The sequence below is a fragment of the Somniosus microcephalus genome, chromosome 7 (assembly GCF_052327205.1).
Source record: "Somniosus microcephalus isolate GS21.2 chromosome 7, FLI_Smic_1.0, whole genome shotgun sequence".
Taxonomy (NCBI): domain Eukaryota; kingdom Metazoa; phylum Chordata; class Chondrichthyes; order Squaliformes; family Somniosidae; genus Somniosus; species Somniosus microcephalus.
In genome coordinates, this window is record NC_140993.1 from 144,094,805 (window position 1) to 144,118,922 (window position 24,118).

The window sequence follows — 24,118 nt, forward strand, 5'->3', positions numbered from 1 at the left end:
TACTAATGAGTGATTTTTTTTTTTTAAAACAATTTAATAAATTCAATTTTATTTTGCTGGAAATGTATATTTGAAAAGACGCAGAAAGCAGGAAAAAGAATGGAAGCAAGATGGCGGCTACTCACCTCGGTTCAGAACGATAAGGCCCGCCCACACACGCACCGATTGGTCGACCGTCAGGTGACCAAAGCGTAGGATTGGTCAATCATCCCGTCACTCGACCGTAGGAGGGCCCGGCCGCACGCGGCAGCAAGCCGGCGTTCGATTGGTCAACCTCGAGGTCACTCTGTCGCTAATGAGCGGATAATGAGATGCTAATGAGCGGAATGTTGAAGGTTTTTCGGATACCGCGGGCGCGATTTTAGCCCGGCCGAAACGTAAATACGCTTAAGACCGTTTTGGAAAGGTAAGCTTTCTTTCGACGTAACGCACGCGTAGGTACGCTCTGTAACTTTCGAGCGCATAGCCCGACAGACGCACACGTGAGGATAGACAGACAGAATGACAGAAGGACAGACAGACAGAAGCATCGCTTTATATGTATAGATAGATAGACTAGCTAAAGTGCCCGGCGGTGCCGAGGCTTTTTCGAGGGCATGTTGTTGTTGGAAGATAGAGAGCGAGCGACTGGGGGAAAGAGAGGGAGGGGGAGGGGGAGGGAGGGGAGGGGAGGGCGGGGGGGAGGGGATGGGAGGGCGGGGGGAGGGGAAGGGGAGGGGATGGGAGGGAGGGGGGGAAAAGGGAGGGGGGGAAAAGGGAGGGGGGGAAAAGGGAGGGGGGGGAAAGGGAGGGGGGGGAAAGGGAGGGGGGGAAAGGGAGGGGGGGAAAGGGAGGGGGGGGAAAGGGAGGGGGGGGAAGGGGAGGGGGAAGGGAGGGCGGGGGGGGGGCGGGGACCCCCCCCCCCCGAGGGTCGCGGGCCCCCTCCCCCCCCGAGGGTCGCGCCCCCCCCCCGAGGTGAAGACCGCCGATTGCGGCTGTGCGAGACGGCCGGCGGGCCCGGTTGCCAGGGTAACTGTTGACGCTCAGCAAGCCCCGCCCCCCCGGCCGAACCAGAGAGAGACGCCGCGTCTCAGCTCCTGCTGCGCGCGCACCCTTTAGTAAGGTAGCGGCGCTGGGGTGAGGCCGGCCCCTGCAGCCTTCGAGTGGGGCCGGGAGGTGCCTAGCTCGGCCGTGGGTGCGGAGGAGAAGCCGAGGCTTCGAGGCCTACCTGGAAAAACGGGGAAAGGTAGGAAAATTAATGAGATTAGATAAGTTAATTCGTTTCTAAATCATTTTTTAAAAAAACAATGTGTGTTTTAAAAGCAACGTTTTTTTTTTAAGACGCAGAAAGCGGGAAAAAGGAAAAGTTTGGAATCAAGATGGCGGCGACTCACCTCTGTTCAGAACGATAAGGCCCGCCCACACACGCACCGATTGGCCCGGCCGCACGCGGCAGCAAGCCGCCGTACGATTGGTCGACCTCGAGGTCACTCTGTTGCTAATGAGCGGCATGTTGAAGGTTTTTGGGATACTGCGGGCGCGATTTTAGCCCGGCCGAAACGTAAATACGCTTAAAACCGTCTCGGAAGCGTAAGCTTTCTTTGGAGGTAACGCTGCGCGTAGGTACGCCCTGTAACTTTCGAGCGCATAGCCCGCCAGATGCACAGGCGATGACAGACAGAAAGACAGAATGACAGATAGACAGAATGACAGAAGTACCGATTTATATATATAAGATAAGATAGATAGATAGATAGATAGATAGATTATATTATATATATATATATATAATATTGGCATAATAGTACTGTCAGGAGAGAATCTGCTAAAGCTGGTGACCCTACTGAGTTTTTAGAAACTAATTCTAAACACTACAAAGCTATAAGTTCAATTAAAGGAACACTGAAGCAGACTCTCAGATGTCTGAATTAAACTGAGTTCCATTGTTGAAACAGTGAAAATTAGCACAAATATCAGGTCTAAGGAACAGCAGAAAATGATACTCAAATTGTTATAAATGAATAAAACAGATAATCAGACAGCCATGAATGAAAGACTATGAATGCCTAAATCTGTAGCTGTATGTTTAAACTAACGGAGATAAGCAGATGACTAAACTATAAAAAAAAGGCAAATTTTTGAACATTGGTTGGATTTACATCCTGACCAGCCAGGGAATCCTCCAACACCAGCAGCACCTGAATCACTGAAGGGGACTTTACATCCTGTGCTGACAGGAAGTCCTCCATCACCACTAGTAGAAGGGTTACCAATAGAAGCTGTCCCGGATCGGAATTGGTGACTTAGTGTTGATTAAGTGTAACAATGATATTCACGCTAACAAAATAACAAGGCTTTGATGAATACATTTGTTGAGACAAAGTAAATAAGTGTTGTTTTACTGTAGTATACAGATACTGTAGTCTGGTGTGATTGCCGCTGGCCTGGATTAATGATCCGGAGACATGAGTCCAAAGCAGTTAATTAAATAAATCTGGAATAAAAAGCTAGTATCAGTAATTGTGATCATGAAACTAATCGGATTGTCGTAAAAACCCATCTGGTTCACTAATGTCCTTTAGGGAAGGAAATCTGCCGTCCTTACCTGGTCTGGCCTCTATGTGACTCCAGACCCAAAGCAATGTGGTTGACTCTTAACTGCCCTCTGAAATGGCCTAGCAAGTCACTCAGTTGTAATAAACCACTACGATAAACAAGAATAATAAAACCGGATGGACCACCCGGCATCAACCTAGGCACCGGCTTCGGACATGACAACGACACACCCAGCTCAGTCAACCCTGCAAAGTCATCCGCACTAACAGCTGGGGAATTGTGTCAAAATTAGGAGCGCCGTCCCACAGACTAGTCAAGCAACAGCCTGACATAATCATACTCACAGAATCATACCTTTCAGCCAATGTCCCAATCTTCTCCATCACCATCCCTGGGTGTGTCCTGTCCCACCGGCAGGACAAACCCACCAGAGGTGGCGGAAACCACCTGCTGATTACCACCTATCGCCCTCCCTCAGCTGATGAATCAGTACTCCTCCATGTTGAACACCACTGAGGGTAGCAAGGGCACAGAATGTACCAAGTGTGGCTCAGTAGCATCACTGCTGGCCAAGTCCTGAAGGGCATAACTGTCAGACCGGGCCTGTGGCAGGTGGTGAGAGAACCAACATGAGGGAAAAACCTACTTGACCTCGTATCACCAATCTACCTGTCGCAGATGCATCTGTCCATGACAGCATTGGTAGCAGTGACCACCGCACAGTCCTTCTGCAGACAAAGTCCCGTCTTCACACTGAGGACACCCTCCATCGTGTTGTGTGGCACTACCACTGTGCTAAATGGGATAGATTCAGAACAGATCTGGCAGTTTCAAAACTAGGCATCTATGAGGCATTGTGGGCCATCAGCAGCAGCAGAACTGTATTCTACCACAATCTGTAACCTCATGGCCTGGCATATCCCTCACTCTACCATTACCATCAAGCCAGGGGACCAACCCTGGTTCAATAAGGAGTGTAGAAGAGCATGCCAGGAGCAGCACCAGGCGTACCTAAAAATGAGGTGCCAACCTGGGGAAGCTGCAACACAGGACTACATGCATGATAAACAGCAGAAGCAGCATGTTATAGACGGAGCTAAGCGATCCCACAATCAACGGATCAGATCAAAGCTCTGCGGTCCCGTCACATCCAGTCACACATGGTGGAGGACAATTAAACAGCTAACGGGAGGAGGAGGCTCCATGAATATCCCCATCCTCAATGATGGCAGAGACCAGCATGCGAGTGCAAAAGACAAGGCTGGAGCATTTGCCACCATCTTCAGCGAGAAGTGCTGAGTGGATGATCCATATTGGCCTCCTCCTGAGGTCCCCACGATCACAGAAGCTAGTCTTCAGCCAATTCTATTCACTCCACGTGGTATCAAGAAACGGCTGAGCACACTGGATACAGCAAAGGCTATGGGCCCAGACAACATCCCGGCTGTCATGCTGAAGACGTGCTCCAGAACTAGCCGCGCCTCTAGCCAAGCTGTTTCACTACAGCTACAGCACTGGCACCTACCCGACAATGTGGAGAACTGCCAAGGTGTGTCCTGTCCACAAATTCAATCCGTCCAATTACCACCCAATCAGTCTACTCTCAATCATCAAAGTGATGGAAGGTGTCATCGACAGGGCTATCAAGTGGCGCTTACTCATGAAAAACCTGCTCACCGATGCTCAGCTTGGGTTCCGCCAGGACCAGTCGGCTTCAGGCCTCATTACAGCCTTGGTCCAAACATGGACAAAAGAGCTGAATTCCAGAGATGAGGCGAGAGTAACTGCCCTTGACATCAAGGCAGCATTTGACCAAGTGTGGCATCAAGGAGCTCTAGTAAAATTGAAGTCAATGAGAATCAGGGGGAAAAACTCTCAATTGGCTGGAGTCATAACTAGCACAAAGGAAAGTGGTTGTTGGAGGTCAATCATCTCAGCCCCAGGACATCACTGCAGGAGTTCCTCAGGGCAGTGTCCTAGGTCCAACTATCTTCAGCTGCTGCATCAATGACCTTCCCTCCATCATAAGGTCAGAAGTGGGGATGTTCGCTGATGATTGCAGTGTTCAGTTCCATTCGCAACTCCTCAGTAAATGAAGCAGTCCATGCCCGCATGCAGCAAGACCTGGAGGACAGTCAGGCTTGAGCTGATAAGTGGCAAGTAACATTCACGCCACACAAGTGCCAGGCAATGACTATCTCCAACAAGCAAGAGTCTAACCACCTTTCCTTGGTATTCAACAGCATTACCATTGTTGAATCCCCCACCATAAACATCCTGGGGGGTCACCATTGACCAGAAACTTAACTGGACCAGCCACATAAATACTGTGGCAACAAGAGCAGGTCAGAGGCTAGGTATTGTGCAGCGAGTGTCTCACCTCCTGACTCCCCAAAGCCTTTCCACCATCTACAAGGCACAAGTCAGGAGAGTGATGGAATACTCTCCACTTGGCTGAATGAGTACAGCTCCACAACACTCAAGAAGCTCGACACTATCCAGGACAAAGCCGCCCGCTTGATTGGCACCCCATCCACCACCTTAAATATTCACTCCCTCTACCATCTACAAGATGCACTGCAGCAACTCACCAATGCTTCTTCAGCAGCACCTCCCAAATTCGTGACCTCTACCACCTAGAAGGACAAGAGCAGCAGGCGCATGGGAACACCATCACCTACAAGTTCCCCTCCAAGTTACACACCATCCTGACTTGGAAACATATCGCCGTTTCTTAATCGTCGCTGGGTCAAAATCCTGGAACTCCCTCCCTAACAGCAGTGTGGGAGTACCTTCATCACAAGGTGCAGTGGTTCAAGGCGGCAGCTCACCACCACCTTCTCAAGGACAGTTAGGGATGGGAAATAAATGCTGGCCTTGCCAACGACGCCCACATCCCAGGAACGAATTAAAAAAAATTACAACTGGATCTGCAGTTATAAATTTAACAAATTAATAAGCTTAACAGATACAGTAAATGAGAAGGAAGAGAAGAAAAATATATTCCTTTTATACAGCACCTGATCATATCCTCACTGTTGCTACGCATGCAAATGCACAGCCTATGCACAACATGGTGCTACAAACAGAATAGAATAAATGACCAATTCATTTCGTTTTTGGTATTATTTGTTGTTGTGTATGTACCTTTAAGGGAATAACTGGTCTCAGACTGCAGTAACCACCCCTGTATAAAAGGCGCTAGCAGCCTTCTGTAGTTTCAGTTTCCCGATTATAACAAGTCTTTACTGAATGGAGACAATCAACTCCTGCTGTCCGTGTCTCAATTATACACGGACATAATATTGGTGACGAGCAGATACGAACTTACCTACAGTCTGCACCACCTCATGGGATCCGTTCCTGAAGCGAAGTGAGCAGAGGTCGAGGCCAGAAGGAAGAAAGAAGCAGTAGAAACGGGCGTCGACCGTGGGCATCCACCCCTGAGTCAGCGGAGTTGAAGATTACAGGAGAAGCTGTCGAGAGCGGGGCTTGGTTCCTGTCGACGGTGCTTCAGCTAATCGGGCTGGTAGCAGGTAGTACACTGATCCTTCCTGGGCTGCGGCGGTCTAGAACTCGAGCGGGTGGCTTGCAACGGGGCCGAGCAGCGTTGTCGGGAAGAGGAGAGAGAGAGGGTGGAGCACACAGGGCACGGCCGGTGCTACGAAGCCGGGCAGCGTACGGACCCAAGAAGAGGGAGGCAAGAGTCCCACAGGGTTGTTCCACGACGGGAAAATAATAAAATAAAAAATAAAAAATATTAAACGCGCAGAAAACCGCGAGGAGCTGCAGGTTGCAACGGAAACCGCGGAAAGCAGCGCTAGCAACAGCGGGGAAGAAGGCAAAGCGCAGGAGGCGCCATCTTAATCCAGCGAGGAAGAAGGCAAAGCGCGGGAGGCGCCATTTTGTTAAAATCGGGGAAGAAGGCAAAGCGCGGGAGGCGCCATTTTAGATTTCCAAGATGCTGAAGACTGGCTGTATCACTGCCTTTGATAATGCAATAGAGGACTGGACCACGTATGTGGAAAGAGTCGAGGTATATTGCGAGGCAAACGAAATAGCCGATGAAAAAAAGGCATCGGTACTGCTAAACTTAATGGGCGCAAGAACGTACGGCCTATTGCGGGACCTGATTACTCCAGCCAAACCGAAGGCGAAGAGTTTTAACGAAATTGTTGCTATCCTACAGGAACACCTAAACCCTGCACCGCTGCTGATAGCAGAAAGATTTAAATTCCACAGGAGAACTCAGCATAAAGATGAGAGCAATGGCGGAGTACCTTATGGAACTACGCAAGCTATCAAAGCACTGCCAGTTCGGAGCAGGACTGGCAGATACCCTACGGGACAAATTTGTCTGTGGACTCCTGAGTGAAGGAACACAGAAGAAGTTACTCTCAGAGAAAGAGCTGACGCTAGATAAGGCTTTCAGCGTGGCAGTATCGTACGAAGCAGCAGCCAGGGGAGCTGCGGAAATACAACAAAAGCCACAGGAATACGGCACCCACGAAATGACACGGGGATTTGCAAAATGTTATTGCTGCGGCAGAACTAACCATGACCAGAAGGACTGCTGGTCCAAAGACAAAATATGCAGGCAATGCGGAAAGATGGGACACATTGCACGAGTTTGCAGGTCTGGGAAGAAGACCAACGACAACAAAAAGGCTACTAAGGAACCGTACAAGAAAGTACAAAAGATGACGGACAGTAGTTCCGAAGACCAGATGAGCGATAGTGAATCCGGGAACAAGAGATTAAGCTGTCTCAAACTTCACAATGTAATCGCAAAAGAGGATCACCGAACCATTTGGGTCACCCTCACGATAGCAGGGTCCCAAGTTAAAATGGAATTGGATACAGGATCAGCGCTAACCGTCATGAATCGACGAGACTACGAGCGGCTATTCTCACACATACCCTTGAGAGAGACATCCATCGTCTTGACGACGTATACGGGGCAAAAGGTATACCCCAGAGGAAAAATAAGGGTGCCTGTCGAATACAACGGCAAGAAAATACGGAAATTGTATCTCTACATACTGCAAGATGGTGGACCACCGTTATTGGGACGTGAATGGATCAGAAAGATAAGCTTAGATTGGCACTCCATTCAGGCAATGACGGTGGATGGTAAAAAAGATGACGACGTCACTCCTGGACGATTGTCAACAATCTTAGCTAACGCCAAAGAGGTATTTCAACAAGAACTGGGCACGCTTAAAGGCGTAACCGCCTCGATAAAAATAAAAGAGAATGCAATTCCCAAGTTTTTCAAAGCAAGGCCGGTACCATATGCAATTCGCCCAGCCGTCGAGGCAGAGCTGGAGAATCTGGAGAATGCAGGCGTGTTGTCTAAGGTAGACTGGAGCGAGTGGGCGACACCCATCGTTCCCGTCATGAAGAAAACGTTAAACAATAAGTCTGAGGAGCCAAGGAAGGTTCGCATCTGTGGGGACTTCAAGGTGACGGTGAACCCAGTCCTTCACACAGTACAATATCCTCTTCCAAGGATAGAAGACATCTTCGCCTCACTATCTGGAGGGAAGCGTTTTACAAAAATTGACCTAGCACAAGCGTATTTGCAGATGGAGGTTGAAGAATCCTCTAGGAAGTATCTCACGATAAACACTCACAAAGGTCTTTACCAGTATCATAGATTGGTATTCGGAGTAGCATCAGCTCCGGCGATATGGCAAAGAGCGATGGAACAAGTCCTGCAAGGGATTCCGGGGACTCAGTGTTACTTGGACGACATCCTAGTGACAGGTGAAGATGACAGTGAACACCTTAACAACCAAGAACAGGTGCTCACTAGACTACGGGAACATGGGCTACGAGCCAACCGCCCCAAGTGCGAGGTTTTTAAGAAACAGATAGCGTATTGTGGCCACGTGATTGTTGAAGAGGGGTTACATAAGTCCCCTGACAAAATTGAAGCGGTTGTTAAGGCCCCAGCGCCTGAAAATGTGTTGCAACTGAGGTCATTCCTCGGATTGGTGAATTACTACCATAAGTTTTTACCGAATTTGTCCACAATTCTGCACCCACTGAACGCTCTACTACGAACGGGAGTAGCATGGAAATGGAGCAATGACTGTAAGCGGGCCTTTCAGAAGAGTAAGGACTTAATCACTTCAAGAGAAGTATTGGCTCACTACAACCCATCACTACCGATAAGACTGGCGTGTGATGCGTCTCCCCACGGCATTGGGGCGGTACTGTCACATTAATTCCTTGATGGTTTAGAGAGGCCGATAGCTTTTGCGTCACGCTCGTTAACTTCAGCCGAGCGTAACTACACCCAGATTGACAGAGGCCCTCAGCCTAGTGTGGGGGGTGAAGAAGTTCAATCACTACCTGCACGGTCAAAAATTTACTCTACTAACTGATCATCAACCTCTTGTCTCCATTTTCAACCCTCAGAAGGGCGTACCGATAATGACAGCACAACGGCTACAGAGGTGGTCCCTTTTCCTAGGGGCACACCAATATGACATCGAGTACAAAGGAACTAAACAGCATGGGAATGCTGATGGATTGTCGCGCCTACCGTTGCCGATGGTGGAAGAAGAACTTGCAGTGGATCCAATGGAGATATTCCACTCGACCATAGTCGAATGTCTCCCTGTGACGAATGCAAACATAGAAAAGGAAACACGAAATGACCCGACACTATCCCGGGTCTATGATTTGATGGTGAAGGGATGGCCAGCACATGGCGAACCACTGCTGCCAGCATTCTCGCCGAGAAGAGAACAGCTGTCAGTGTGCAGAGGAACCTTGATATGTGGATCCAGAGTAGTAATTCCACCCAAATTGAAGGATAGAGTGCTCAATGAGCTTCATGAGGGTCATCTGGGAGGGGTAAAAATGAAGAACTTAGCCAGAGCTTTTGTGTGGTGGCCGGGAAACGATAGAGAAATCGAAGAGATGACCAAGAGCTGTATAGGATGCCAGAAGGTCCAAAACGCCCCACCACAAGCCCCTCTACATCCATGGGAGTGGCCCTCATCTCCATGGCAAAGGGTGCACATTGATTTTGCTGGTCCCTTCATGGACTCGATGTTTTTAATTGCAGTGGATGCACATTCAAAAAGTGGCCAGAGGTAATAAAAATGTCCTCAACCACCACAGAAAAAACTATCACAGTCTTACAAACCATATTCGCCAGGAATGGGCTGCCTGAACAGATTTGCTGTCTGAAGAGTTCCGGAGGTTCTTAAAGAACAATGGTGTTAAGCACTACACATCTGCCCCATATCATCCAGCCACTAATGGATTGGCCGAGAGGTTTGTTCAAACATTCAAAAAGGCTATCAAGGCAATGTGTAATGAAGATATACCCCTACAACACAAGGTGGACAACTTCTTGTTTGCCTACTGGAATGCGACACATGCGGTTACCAACCAAACTCCAGCCATGATGTTCTTCAATCGAAGACTACGATGCCACTTGCATTTGGTTAAGCCAAACGTCCGAAGAGATGTGGAGAACAGGCAGTTTCAGAATATGAATGAAAGGCCGGCTAGGAGTTTTAAGATAGGTCAACCAGTTTTGGCCCGGGACTACCGCACAGAGAAATGGCAGCCAGGAACGATTTGTACACGGCAAGGACCTCTCATGTATACCGTGGACGTTGGAGAGAGCATTGTAAGACGCCATGCTGACCAGATTCTAGAGTCATTGGAAAACGTCAACTCCACACCACGATCTGATACACCTGGCGATGAAACCGACATACCAATTGCATCTACCGCAGAATCGGTGATATTGGAAGCAGATGAACCAAACAACGACATTGATCCTGACTCAACCTTGGCAGAAGAGCCTGATACCCCAAAGAGGCGTTATCCAGACAGAATCAGGAAGCCTCCTCAAAGACTGAACTTATAATTGCTTAACCTCAACCAATGTATCTAGCAACTGTAATTGTGATTGCAATTAGTTATCATTTAGTTGTTAAATGAATGTTATGTACTGTTTATCTAAAAGGGGAGGAATTGTTGTGTATGTACCTTTAAGGGAATAACTGGTCTCAGACTGCAGTACCGGCAGTGACCACCCCTGTATAAAAGGCGCTAGCAGCCTTCTGTAGTTTCAGTTTCCCGATTATAACAAGTCTTTACTGACTGGAGACAATCAACTCCTGCTGTCCGTGTCTCAATTATACACAGACATAATATTTGTAATGGGAGGAATGTTGGTCAAGATACTGGGAGGAGTCCCTGCTCTTCTTTGATCAGTGCCACGGGATGTTCTTGCAGCCACCTGAACAGGCAAACAGGTTTTACGTCTAATCCAACAGCCAGCAACTGGGACAATCCAGCACTCCCTCAGTACTGCACTGGGCTGTCAGCTTACATTATATGCGGACATCCTGGAGTGGGGCTTGATCCTCAACATAAACAGTCTGGCAGCTGTGCTTCTCCACGCTGGCTAACCCGAACAGGGTAGAATTTTATCCCTCTCAATTAAGCAAAGCTTCCATTCTCAAATGGAGGACTGGACCTGAACTAGGTGGCATAGAGTCAAGATAAGGAAAATTCAAGTAAATAACAAGAGAGTGATCAAGCACCTCATGTTTCGATTAGGCACTTTACAGGCTGCCGGACTCAACATCGAGTTCAACAATTTCAGATAATAATCCCTGCCCCCATTTTTCATGCTGTATGATTTTTGCCATTCCCATTTGCAACATTTTATCTTTCCTGCCTCTTACAAAAAGTACAGGATGTTCTTTCAATTCCTTCCTTCCCTCCTAACCACCACCGCCCCCCTCCTCCTGTCTCTGCACCTGCTTAATATGTTACATCTCCAGCTTTTTCCAGTTCTGATGAAGGGTCCCAGACCTGAAACGTTAACTCTGTTTCTCTCTCCACGGATGCTGCCTGGCCTGCTGAGTATTTCCAGCATTTTCTGTTGTTATTTCAGATTTCCAGCATCCGCAGTATTTTGCTATTATATAAAGAGTGATCAATATATGGAACAAATTGCCAGTGCAGGTGAATGAACAGGAAACTTTAAGCTGATGATAAAAGTTTAAAAGGCTACAGCTTACAGGAAGGCAGTAACACAGAAGAGGACCATTAGTCCAAAACTAGCTCTCTTCTTTCCAGTTGAATATTTCTATATATTATTTATAAAATTTAATAACCATGAAACCTTTCAGGTATCAGGAACTTTTCCATTTCATTTTTGAACCACTTCCCGTTTGTGGAAGAACGGTCATGATGTTCTCGTGAGGTGGCTACACAGGGATCACATGGAGTCATTCTGACTTGATATTGTAAAATGGGAGCTATCGATTCAGCCGCCCGTTATACATCTCTCCCGATTTTCATCTCCAAAGTTAAAATTACCCCCACATTCTCGGCCTTCTTTTTACCTTGGGTGAATTTCAAAGGAAGAGACAGATTTGAGGTCGTTGTGGTAATCAGAAGCTTTTCTCCACTGGTAAGAACAGTCAGCTCTTCAAATCCAAGACAAGTTCCCCACACTGGGAAGTGAGTCCCATTATCGTTGGCCTATTAAAATAAAAAAATTTGCATTTAATGCCAGCCTGTGATAGAAACAAAGTTGCCAACTACTAGCACAATTGGTGCTTTGTATTTCATCACTGAAGTGCTCGTGCATGTGTTACATTGACAGGCACAATTCTACTGCAGTTATTCCACTGCATTTATACAATTCTATTGCATTTAGCAAACAAAATGAAGTTGGTGCAACAAGGTCCTTCCACTTAGCCAGGTCATTGCTGTCTCACCCCTTCTACCATTTTTAACTTCTGTGCAATTGCTGCATAGTGTAGTATAAAACAATGTTACAGTATATACATGCTCATGGTTGATACACAGTATCCATGTAATCGGGATAAGTCAATGATGTAATAGTCTTTTGCTCGCCTGACATTGTGGCTGATGATAAATAGTGAATGTGGAGGTACAAGATAAATAACCTGGGAGATCATAGATATAAATACAAAGGCACCCTTACATCCAATTTATTATCCATTAATATATTTAGGTTTACAGACTTTTTTGAATAAAGAAAACTATCATTCATTACTAGAAAAAAAGCATAATTCTGAAGAATGACAAAGGTTGAACTCTTATTTTTTTCATGTTTGCAAGAAAGAATGTAAAATATTATTATAAACATAATCACGAAGTTAACAAACTACTTTAAAAATAAGAGGAAAAACTGCAAATGTCAGCAGAGAGAGAGAAAGCCTTGACTCGCATTTCAGGTGTAACCCTCCATTAGAACTGGAAATTGGAAGAAAAATGAGCCCATTGATAGGACTGAAGAAAATGAAGGGAAGAACAAGTAAGAGTCAAGAATATAGACTTCTAGAGGAGTTAAATGGCCAGCAGAAATTAGGTATATAGAAAAGCTGGAACGGGGTAAAAACTGGTAGATGATATAAGAATAGCAGCTCAATGAGACAATGAAGACATTAAAAGAACAAAAAGGTGTGAAAATAACTAAGTAAGACAGTGAAAAGGCATGGAAGAAGATATACAAATTAAAGAAGCTATCAAAATGAAAGTGAATGAAGTTGAAGGAGATGGGAGAAACAAGATAGAATATAGGGGAAACAAAAAAAGTGAATGATGTGAATCTGAAATAAAAGGCAGAAAATATTAGAAACACACAGAAAGTGTTTCAGCCATTCTTCCAAAAAAAAGTGATGCTGCCCTTCGATTGGCCGCACCGGATTGTATTTTGCTGCCCTTCGACTGGCTGCACCAGATTGTATTTTGCTGCCCTTCGACTGGCTGCACCGGATTGTATTTTGCTGCCCTTCGACTGGCTGTACCGGATTGTATTTTGCTGCCCTTCGACTGGCTGCACCGGATTGTATTTTGCTGCCCTTCGACTGGCCGCACCGGATTGTATTTTGCTGCCCTTCGACTGGCTGCACCGGATTGTATTTTGCTGCCCTTCGACTGGCCGCACCGGATTGTATTTTGCTGCCCTTCGACTGGCTGCACCGGATTGTATTTTGCTACCCTTCGACTGGCTGCACCGGATTGTATTTTGCTGCCCTTCGACTGGCTGCACCGGATTGTATTTTGCTCTCTCCCAGAAGTAAACCTACCAGGAGGGGTATTACCACTCCAAATCCACCCGCCTAGGATGAGGGCCCCGGGACGAAATTGCAGTGGATTCACCTTGGCAAGTGATATTTCCGTTCCGCCACTAAACTGGAAGGGCAATTTTTCCAGTTATTTCCTTCAGCTAAATCCTGGGACATTATAAATATCTGTTCTCCCCTAGAATGCCATTTTTGTAGAACTGATTATTTTCTTGTTGAAAATGTAATTATTTACCTTTCTCTCTTTGGAGATTTTTAATGCCCATTGTGGTGGAGGGATGTGTGTGTTAGGGAATGGAATACATTCTCCATTTCATGTAATGCATGCAAATTTTAAAACACAGTGATTACTCCAATAATATAAAACAGTCTCTCCCAATTAGCGACCACACTCTGCCATGACAAGCACAGAACAGCATTCACTATTGCAACAGTGGGGATTTTTAGACCTTCCATACCAATATCCATTTGCCTTCCTGAATGAGTGCCAATTTGTAACAATGCATGACTAGTTTGATGCTATGGGCACATTCTCACTGGAAATGAAATTGAGATTCTCCAATTGTCATTTCAATACGGTCCTTACAGACAGCAGAGGGAGAAGGCTTTTATCCCTTCAGTCTGAGCTAGAATCAAAAGACAATGTTCAAACCCACTGTACCACCAATTCTCTATTTGCCTTTCGTGCATAGGCCATTACATTACATTGCATTCGAATACCCATGTTGGCACCTACTACTGAGTGACTGATTGACATAATGTCACACGAGAGCACACGTTAGTTAAATGTGGAAATCAGGAATTCTTGGCGCAGTGTATGCGGGTAAGACAAGTCTTCTCTTCTTAGGCAGTCCCTCGGAACAGAGGATGACTTGCTTCCACACAGGTGACTGATGAGTCCAATGCAGGACCTACAGTCTCTGTCACAGGTGGGGCAGACGGTGGTTGAAGGGCGAGTGGGTGGGGTGCTTGGGTTGACGTGCACTCCTTCTGCCGTTTGCGCTTGGCTTCCGCTAGCTCCCGGCGAAGAGACTCGAGGTGTTCGGCGCTTTCCCAGATGCTTCTCCTCCACTTTGTGCGGTCTTGGGCCAGGGATTCCCAGGTGTAGGTGGGGATGTTGCACTTTTTCAAGGAGGCTTTGAGGGTGTCCTTGAAGCGTTTCCTCTGCCCACCTGGGGCTCTCTTGCTGTGTCAGAGCTTCGAGTAGAGCGCTTGTTTTGGGAGTCTCGTATCGGGCATGCGGACGATGTGGCCCGTCCATCAGAGCTGATTGAGCATGGTCAAAGCTTCGATGCAGGGGATGTTGGCCTGAACGAGAACAGATGTTGGTGCGCCTATCGTGCCAATGGATTTGCAGGATCTTGCGGAGGCAGCGTTGGTGGTATCGCTCCAGTGCTTTGAGGTGCCTGCTGTACATGGTCCATGTCTCTGAAGCATACAGGAGGGCGGGTATCACTACTGCTCTGTAGACCATGAGCTTAGTGCCGGGTTTGAGGTCCTGGTCTTCAAACACTCTCTTCCTCAGGTGACTGATGGCTGCACTGGCACACTGAAGGCGGTGTTGGACTTCATTATCGACGTCTGCCCTTGTTGACAGTAGGCTCCCGAGGTATGGAAAGTGGTCCACATTGTCCAAGGCCTCGTCATGGATTTTGATAATCGGGGAGCAGTATTGTGTGGCAGGAGCAGGTTGATAGAGGACCTTTGTCTTATGGATGTTTAGTGTAAGGCCTATGCTCTTGTACGTTCGGTGAATGTGTTGACGATGGTTTGGAGTTCGGCCTCAGAGTGTGCTCAGACGCAAGCGTCGTCTGCTTACTGTAATTCGTCGACAGAGGATGGGACGACCTTGGATCTGGACTGGAGGCGACGGAGGTTGAATAGTTTCCCATTTGTTCTGTAAATTAGCTCCACTCCAGTGGGGAGCTTACTGAGGGCGAGATGGAGCACTGCAGCCAGGAAGATCGAGAAGAGCGTTGGTGCGGTGACACAGCCTTGTTTGACCCCGGTCCATACGTGAATTGGGTCTGTGGTGGATCCGCTGGTCCGGATCACAGCTTGCATGTCGTCATGAAGCAGGCGGAGGATGGTGACAAACTTTTGAAGGAAGCCAAATTGAAGGAGGACACTCCATAATCCCTCACAGGTGACAGTATCAAAGGCCTTTGTGAAGTCAAAGGCCATGTACAGCAGTTGGTGCTGTTCCCTGCATTGCTTTTGTAGTTGATGCGCGGTGAAGGTCATGTCCATTGTGCCCCTTAGTGGGCGTAATCCGCATTGCGACTCTGGGAGGAGCTCTTCAGCCACCATATTGGTGCAGTGTGCGGGTAAGACAAGTAACTGCTTTTTCACTGCTGAAATTGGGATGTCCTAAAAAAAATCCAAAATGCTGAAGTAGGGATAGCCTCTGTCTCCTGAGGCACGTCAGTGGTCGGAGGCAGTAAATCTTTATGCCCCCTCTGATTTTTGTGCTTGTAGTACGGTTACGTACAGCTACTGTTACGTACAGCATAACAAAGGAAGAAATTGCTAGAGTAACCTGGGATGATCAACTGAACCTGGTTATGAATACTTTATCTAGGTAGAGTGGCTCTCCATTTTTTTATTGATGCACTTCTAGGTTGTTAACTTGGCTCAGTTGGTAACACTCTCACCTTGGGTAAGAAGGTTATGGGTTCAAACCTTACTCTAGGACTTGAGCACATTCTGGTGCAGTATTGAGGACTACTGCATTGTTAGAGGTCCATTTTTGGATAAATCTTTAAGCTGAGGCCCCACTTGCCTTTTCAGGTGAATGCAAAAGATCCCAAAGCACTTTTTGAAGAACAACAGGAGTTCTCCTGGCCAACATTCCTCCCTCAGCCAACATCACCAAACAAATGAATGTCATTTATCTTATTGCTGTTTGCAGGATCTTGCTCTGTGCAAATCATTTGCCATGTTTGCCCAAGTAAAAGTGACTGCATTTCAAAAGTAGTTCATTGGTTGTGACGCACTTTAAAACATGGAATTTTATAGCACAGGAGGCATTTAACCATCACATCTGTGCCAGCTCTCTAAAAGAGCTTTCCATTTAGTCACATTTCTCTGCCCTTTCCAATACACTTTTACATTTTTCATTTACGTTTTCAAATACTTGCCAACTCTAAAATAAAATTCCATCACTGTTTCCAGTAGGGCATTCAATGTTGTACCAAGCATTTGAATAAAAATATTCTCCTTACCTTGCCTTTTATTTCTTTAGTGATGTTCTTAACTTAGGTTCTCTAGTTATAAACTCACCCACCAGTAGAAATAGTTTTTCTCTACTTACCTTATCAAAACCCCATATAATTTGGGATACCTACATTAAACCGCCTCAATCATCTTTGTTCTAATAAACAGAACACCAGTTTCTCTGGTCTCTCCTGATAACTAAAGCCTCTCATCACTGGTATCATCTTAATAAATCTGTTTGGTATCCTCTCCATAGCCTTGACATCCTTCCTAAAGAAAGTGTAAAACTGCATACAGTAGTCTAACTGTAGCCTAACTAATGATGTGTAATTTTAGCATTGCTTCATTGATTTTATACTTGATACCCCTATTTATAAAACCTGGGCTCCCATATATTGGTTTTTAAAAACAACAGTTTTATCAAATTGTCTGCTCACATGTAAATATTTTTATATCTGAACCATTAAACATCGTTGCTCCTCTACTGAGTTGGAAGTTTTACCATTTAGCATACATGTTCTCCCCTTCATTTTTCTCCCAAAATAAATCACTCCACATTGCTCCACATTAAATTTCATCTGACATCTATCTCCTCAAGCTACTATGTCCTTCTGAAGTCACTACAGTCCTCTTCATGGTTAATCACGCTCCCCATTTTTGTTTCTGCAAATTTTGATATTGTGCCACCTTTAGAGACAGAATGGAATATAAACCAAGAGCAATGGTTCCAAAACTTATGCCAGGATTCCTCAGTCCAGAAAAAATCCATCAACCAACAACTCTGTTTTCTGTCCTTCAACCAACTTCCTATCCATGCTGCCACACTTCCATTAAGAGGACATGTTGTAATTATAAAGCAACAAACCTCCTCTGTCGAAGCTTATCAAATATCTTTTGAAAATCCATATACACAACATCCACTGCATTTCTCCAGGCAGAATGTGATGAAGATAGGCACTATACAAATGCAAGGTCTTCCTTGCTAAATTGGTCTACATTTTTATACCACACATATACTACATGCAGTTACCTGAAGTGCAATATTATAAAACAAGGCTGCAATCTTGGCATATCGAGATGTTAGGAGGTTTGCACCACCACCCGGAAAGAGCACCCTGAAAATAATCAGACATGACACTCTCAATTTGAAACACCATTTTGAAGTATGACATTAGAGCAGTTGAATAGCAATAACAACAACAACAACTTGTATCTATATAGCGCCTTTAACGTAGTAAAACATCTCAAGGCACTGCACAGGAGTATTTTAAGACAAAAAATTTGACACCGAGCCACTTAAGGATAAATTAGGGCAGGTGACCAAAAGCTTGGTCAAAGAGGTAGATTTTAAGGAGTGTCTTAAGGGAGGCTGAGAGATTTAGGCAGGGAATTCCAGAGCTTAGAGCCGAGGCAACAGAAGGCACCGCCACCAATGATTGAGCGATTATAATCAGAGATGCTCAAGAGGGCAGAAATCTCGGGGGGGGGGGGGGTGTTGTGGGGCTGAAGGAGATTACAGAGATAGGGAGGGATGAGGCTATGGAGGGATTTGAAAACAAGGATGAGAATTTTGAAATCGAGGCGCTGCTTAACCGGGAGCCAATGTAGGTCAGCGAGCACAGGGGTGATGGGTTTACGGGACTTGGTGCGAGTCAGGACATGGGCAGCCGAGTTTTGGATGACCTCAAGTTTACGTAGGGTGGAATGTGGGAGGCCAGCCAGGAGTGCATTGGAATAGACAAGTCTAGAGGTAACAAAGGCATGGATGAGGGTTTCAGCAGCGGATGAGCTGAGGCAAAGGCGGAGATGGGCGATATTACGGAGGTGGAAGTAGGCGGTCTTTGTTATGCTGTGGATATGTGGTCGGAAGCTCATTTCAGGGTCAAATATGACACCAAGGTTGCAAACAGTGTGGTTCAACCTCAGACAGATGTTAGGGAGAGGGATGGAGTCAGTGGCTAGGGAACGGAGTTTGTGGCGGGGACCGAAAACAATGGCTTCGGTCTTCCCAATATTTAATTAGGAAGGATTATGTTGAACTGACTGAACCAATATGAGGGAATAACCTATTTGACCTTGTCCTCACCAATATATCTGTCACAGATACATCATTGGTAGGAATGAGCACCGCACTGAGACCAAGTCCCATCTTCACACTCAGGACACCCTCCATCATGTCATGTGGCACTACCGCCATGCTAAATGGAATAGATTAAGAACAGATCTAGCAGCTCAAAACTACACATCCATGAGCCACTGTGGACCATCAGCAGCAGCAGAATTGTACACAATCACAATCTGTAACCTCATGGGCCAGTATTCCCAGTATCTGTAACCTCATGGCGCAGCATTTCCATCTTCCTTCATGACCATCAAGCCAGGTGCCCAACCCTGGTTCAATGAGGCGTGTAGAAGAGCATGCAGCACTAGACAGATTTTAAAATGCGTTACCAACTTGGTGAAGCTACAACACAGGACTACATGCATGCTAAATAATGAAAGCAGCGTGCTATAGACAGAGCTAAGCGATCCCACAACCAACTGATCAGATCAAAGCCCTGCCAAATCCAGGTGTGAAAGGTGGTGGACAATTAAGCAGCTAACAGGAGGAAGAGGCTTCATGAACATCCTCATTCTCAATGAGTACAAAAGCCAATGTTGAAGCATTTGCAACTATCTTCAGCTAGAAGTGCCAACTGGATGATCCTTTTCGACCTCCTCCTGAGGTCCCCACCGTCACAGATGCCAGTCTTCAGTCAATTTGATTCACTTCACATGACAGCAACAAACAGCTGAGTGCACTGGATACAAAATGGGCGAAAGTCCTACCCTGCCAGAACTCTGCACATTTTCTGATCAATGTATTGTCCAGTGGGTAGAACCATTTCCCACTATTCTGGCATGCAGGACTTCAAACATGAATTATGCTAAGTATACTAGGAGTTTTGGAAAGAATACAGTAATATAAAGGTTAGTGTATTCCAGCTATTTCTTTACCATTTTTTTTCCTTTATTCCGGTCAATGCTTAGGTCCTGGTGAGTCTTTGTGCCATTTATTTTTTGCCCCCAATCCTATTACTGGTAGAAATGTGTTTGCAAATGGGAGAAGGCTATTGTATATTCTCAATGACCTCTGACTGTCCAAAGTTGTCAGAATGACTTATTTTATTGTGATGATGATTCTGGCTAAGGTGGCTGCTCAATAAATGGGAATATAACATTCGGTTTTTCAGGGTAAACCTACAATTCATTATAGCAATTTATTAATTATTAAGTGTGGTAAAATGTAGGAAAGAAAAAAAGTGTCATTCAGGACCATTTTCATCTTTGTCCTATCCCAACCCCCATATATCTAGCAAACTAGTCTTACTCCCTACTGAATGCTTCAGCTAAGTTAACATTTACTGCACTAGGCAGTAGCCTTTTCCATAAGGATAAGACTTAAGTTTATCTCTAATTAGACTTTAGTTTTAATTTTGCACAAAATATCTCTCTAGAGCAACTTCAATGAGAATAGATTTAGTTTAATCCTTCTTCACAGTCCGGCAGTCTAAAAACAGAATCAGTGTACATACCTCTTTCCAAATCCTTTTACACTCCCAATATATTTTTGTAAGTAGATAACCACAACTGTACAGTATTGTATTTTTGGTCACACTAATGTTTTAGTGTCAGCATTACTTCATGGCTGGGCCTACTTAGACAATCAACATTTGATTTGTCTTTGCAACCATTGCTATACATGATGGTGCTTTCAACGTTTAGTTACTACATCTGGAACTTTTCCTTTGTCAGTTTGGAACACTGCCTGCTGACTTCATGACAAAAGCTGCACGTTACAGCAATGTTAAACAGGAACCAAGATACAAACTGCCACTACAACCACATTAGCACACTGTGTGCCTGGGTCACACAGTGCTAACCTCCATCAATAGGGTAAATAATTCACTATAGTACTAGTGCCATTAGATTTACAACAGTCTTGTAGCACACTCTGTTCTTTCCTTTTACCTGGATTATTGGACAGAAATAATTAAAATAAGACTGGTCTTTAACTGTCAAGAAACAAGTATTAAATTGTTTTTTAAAAATGGCAAATCGATAATCCTATTGATAAAGAGCACATTGAGCAGCCACAGTACCATATTCCAGGCTAACAGCTGCAACCAATAACCAACTGGCCGGTAATTTCCTGCAGTGAGGAGCTACTAATGGCGCTCGGGGAAAGAGGTGCATTGGTGAAAATGTCAGCTCTCCACCCAACTTTCTTTCACCTGTTTGATTGGATACCATCATTATTCAAGATCACACCAGACAAAAGGTGACATCACCTGCAATGCCACAAAAAACATTTGCTTCCCGGAGCCTAGAAACCAGAATTACGGTCTACTCTTCTTAATTCAGAGTTGCTCAATTTAAACCCACTGCTTTTAATACATCCGAAAACAACTGCTGTAGCTCAGAAACTGGTACTAAATTCTCTACCACCTAAACAGTTGGTAAAAGGAGAAGGGGGAAACAAGACCTATCTCCTGTTCAAGTGCAATGACAACATACCAAAATACTTTTTTTTTTTATAAACAGTTAAATCTGTGCAAACAGAATTCCATTCAATAAACCATGCTCTTAATGCCTGTAGTTGAAACTTTCAAGAACCTTCGTAGAATACATTGTGTAATAATCATTGACGAATCCCTCGCCAATAGAAAAACATCTCCTTTAGCACCATTAAAATGCTTTTTTATTCTTCCCAAAGACACTGTTAGCAAGAGCTCCTGTAATTTACTGCAGAGCTGACATGAAAAAGCCAAACTTTCAATGATACACTGCAAAAAGTGACCCAAATATAAAACCAAGACTGTTGTGACTTAATAAACAACTCACCCATTTATGGAATGAAATAGTTTCCAGTATTCAGCTTCAGTTAGTTTAATGCTATGGAAGAAAAATATCTACATTAGATTAATTTTATTACATTTGGAAATGGAACATACTGCACTACAAGAGTTTCTACTTCAGTAAAATAAAATCTGAATTCAGTCCTGGAGTATGACACATTTAAGCAGCAAATATTAAATAAATATAACTAAAAATGTTAATATTGGCTATTCAGTAAAGAGTTATCAGCACCATTACAATTAATCGTACATAATCACAGTGCTCAAACAACCAAACGGTCACAAACTTGATCATAATTTACCTCTTTTTGCTCAGCAGCTTAAAAACTAGAAACTTAAAAAAATGATTTGTACTATTAACTTGGGTCATAAAGGGCCTTGGCCCCCCAATGAGCAAGATTTTGACACTTCACCCCATCCCTACTGAGCAAGATTCCAACCCCTTGCTCCCCTATATTGGGTCTATTATTATCCATCCTTTAACCCTGCTGGATCAAGTTGATCTTGACTACTTCTGTGTAACACCACAGGAGATCAACTAATACAATCAAATAGGCACACAGAGTACTGGATCTCTTGTGGTGTTGCTTATAATGATACCTGGTTTTATAATGATATGCAATATAACGCACAATATTATTAGGGCACTGATTTATAGTACCTAATAAATAAATCAAAATCAAATTTTATTACATGGTATTATTGGATTTGTTTTCTTAAACCAGTGTTTTGTTGTACTGTGATCATGCTATGTATAGACCTGGCTAGGTTATCAATCAGTATCATTTGGACTCGAGCATGTGAGAAAGCCTGAAGCGAGCTAATTTAGGCATCCTTTAGGAAGCCCTGAACATAAATACCAAATCCCAATCCAATTTTCTGATGTGCATTCATTCAGTGACAAGAAAATCTAACTGAAAACAAATTCAACAACATTTCTACTGTTAAAGAGCATGGTGACTCCTCTTGGGGTCTAGATTTATGTGCGCTTTCTGTAATGTATGTACCTTTAAGGGAGAGAACTACTTTTACAGCTCCTGTATACTGTAGTACCGGCAGTGACCACACTTGTATATAAACCCTGAGTAGTGATCTGTACAGATAGTTCTAGAGTAACCCTCATTCAGTAAACACCTGTTGAATCGTTCCCTGCAGTCTTGTTGTCTAATTATTGAAGGACACAACATCAATATACACGGACATAACATTGGCGACGAGGATGGGATTCGAACCTCCCAGGGATTCGGTCCTGGAGAACAGTGGAAGGAGGTAGAGTCCAGAAGCATGGGTGTTGACCACGGGCAACCGCCCAGTCATCCAGCGGAGATTTGAGCATCGCAGGGGAGGCTGTCGAGAGCCAGGCTTGGCTTTCCAGTCACGGTGGTCCAGCAAAACGGGCTGGCAACAGGTACTGCGCAGACCCTTCCGGACAGCAGCGGCTAGAGCCGACCGGGCGGCACAGAAAAAGACAGAGCGGCGTCAACGGGGGAGAGAGACGAGAGAGAGCAGAGCGCAGCCGGTGTTCAAGGGCCGAGCAGCGTCAACTGGGGAGAGAGGCGGCCAGGAAAACGCGCAGAGCACAGCCGGTGTTCAAGGGCCGAGCAGCGTCAACAGGGGGGGGAAAGGCGCGCAGGAAAACGCGAGGCGCTGCCACGAGGACCGCAGAGAGCGGCATTGGCAGCAGCGCAGGAGCAGCGCACGAAACCCACAGGGCGTCGCCATTTGCCACGAGGACCGCCGAGAGCGGCGTTGGCAGCAGCGCGGGAGACGCCATTTTAAGCCGCAGCGGGGAAGAAAGGAAAGCGCGGGAGACGCCATTTTAAGCCAGTCTAACCACACCCAAAAATGCCGAAGAGTGGCAGTATCACAGCGTTCGACAATGAAGTCGAAGATTGAACGATATATGTCGAATGCATAGAAGTCCTAGTGCGAGCAAGCACCGAGTGCGAGTCATCAAAGCGTGCTGTGAGTTTGGGTAAGTGTGAGAGTTCTTAAATTGTTATTTCTCTTTAAATCATTCTTGATAAGATTGCTTAAGCAGTTTAAGTAAAGGGGAAAAGTTAAATATTTGGGATTCTGTTGGTTTAAGAAGAGTAAAACAAGGTTACACTGCAGTAGGAGTAAATTGGCACAGCAGGCAGTGGAAACCAGTTTTCTAACCAATCAGCAGGGGTGACTCATTTGGCTGTAAACAAACAAACAGTATAAAAAGACCAGTCCTAGTGCGAGCAAGCACTGAGTGCGAGTCATCAAAGTGTGCTGTGAGTTTGGGGAAGTGAGAGTTAGGGTAAGTGGGGTGTTAGGTGCTCTTTTCAAACTTTAACTCTGTGGGTTGCAGTTAATAAGGCCTTTCTGGTGCAGAGTGAC

At 45.4% G+C, this 24,118-nt stretch overlaps 1 protein-coding gene across 2 annotated transcripts in view; it reads right to left on the bottom strand.

The window, feature by feature from the left end:
- Positions 1–24,118, bottom strand: part of LOC147114921 (gamma-glutamyl hydrolase-like) — a 79,205-nt gene that overhangs the window by 27,934 nt on the left and 27,153 nt on the right. Inside the window, exons 3-5 of one of the 2 annotated variants that reach the window (XM_085993032.1) lie at positions 21,738–21,788; positions 17,884–17,968; positions 11,925–12,063 (exon numbers count right to left, since the gene is read on the bottom strand). In XM_085993032.1, coding sequence (XP_085849158.1) covers positions 11,925–12,063; positions 17,884–17,968; positions 21,738–21,788 — 275 coding nt within the window. The remainder of the gene's footprint in view (positions 1–11,924; positions 12,064–17,883; positions 17,969–21,737; positions 21,789–24,118) is intronic. The other variant, XM_085993033.1, reaches the window with a different exon arrangement.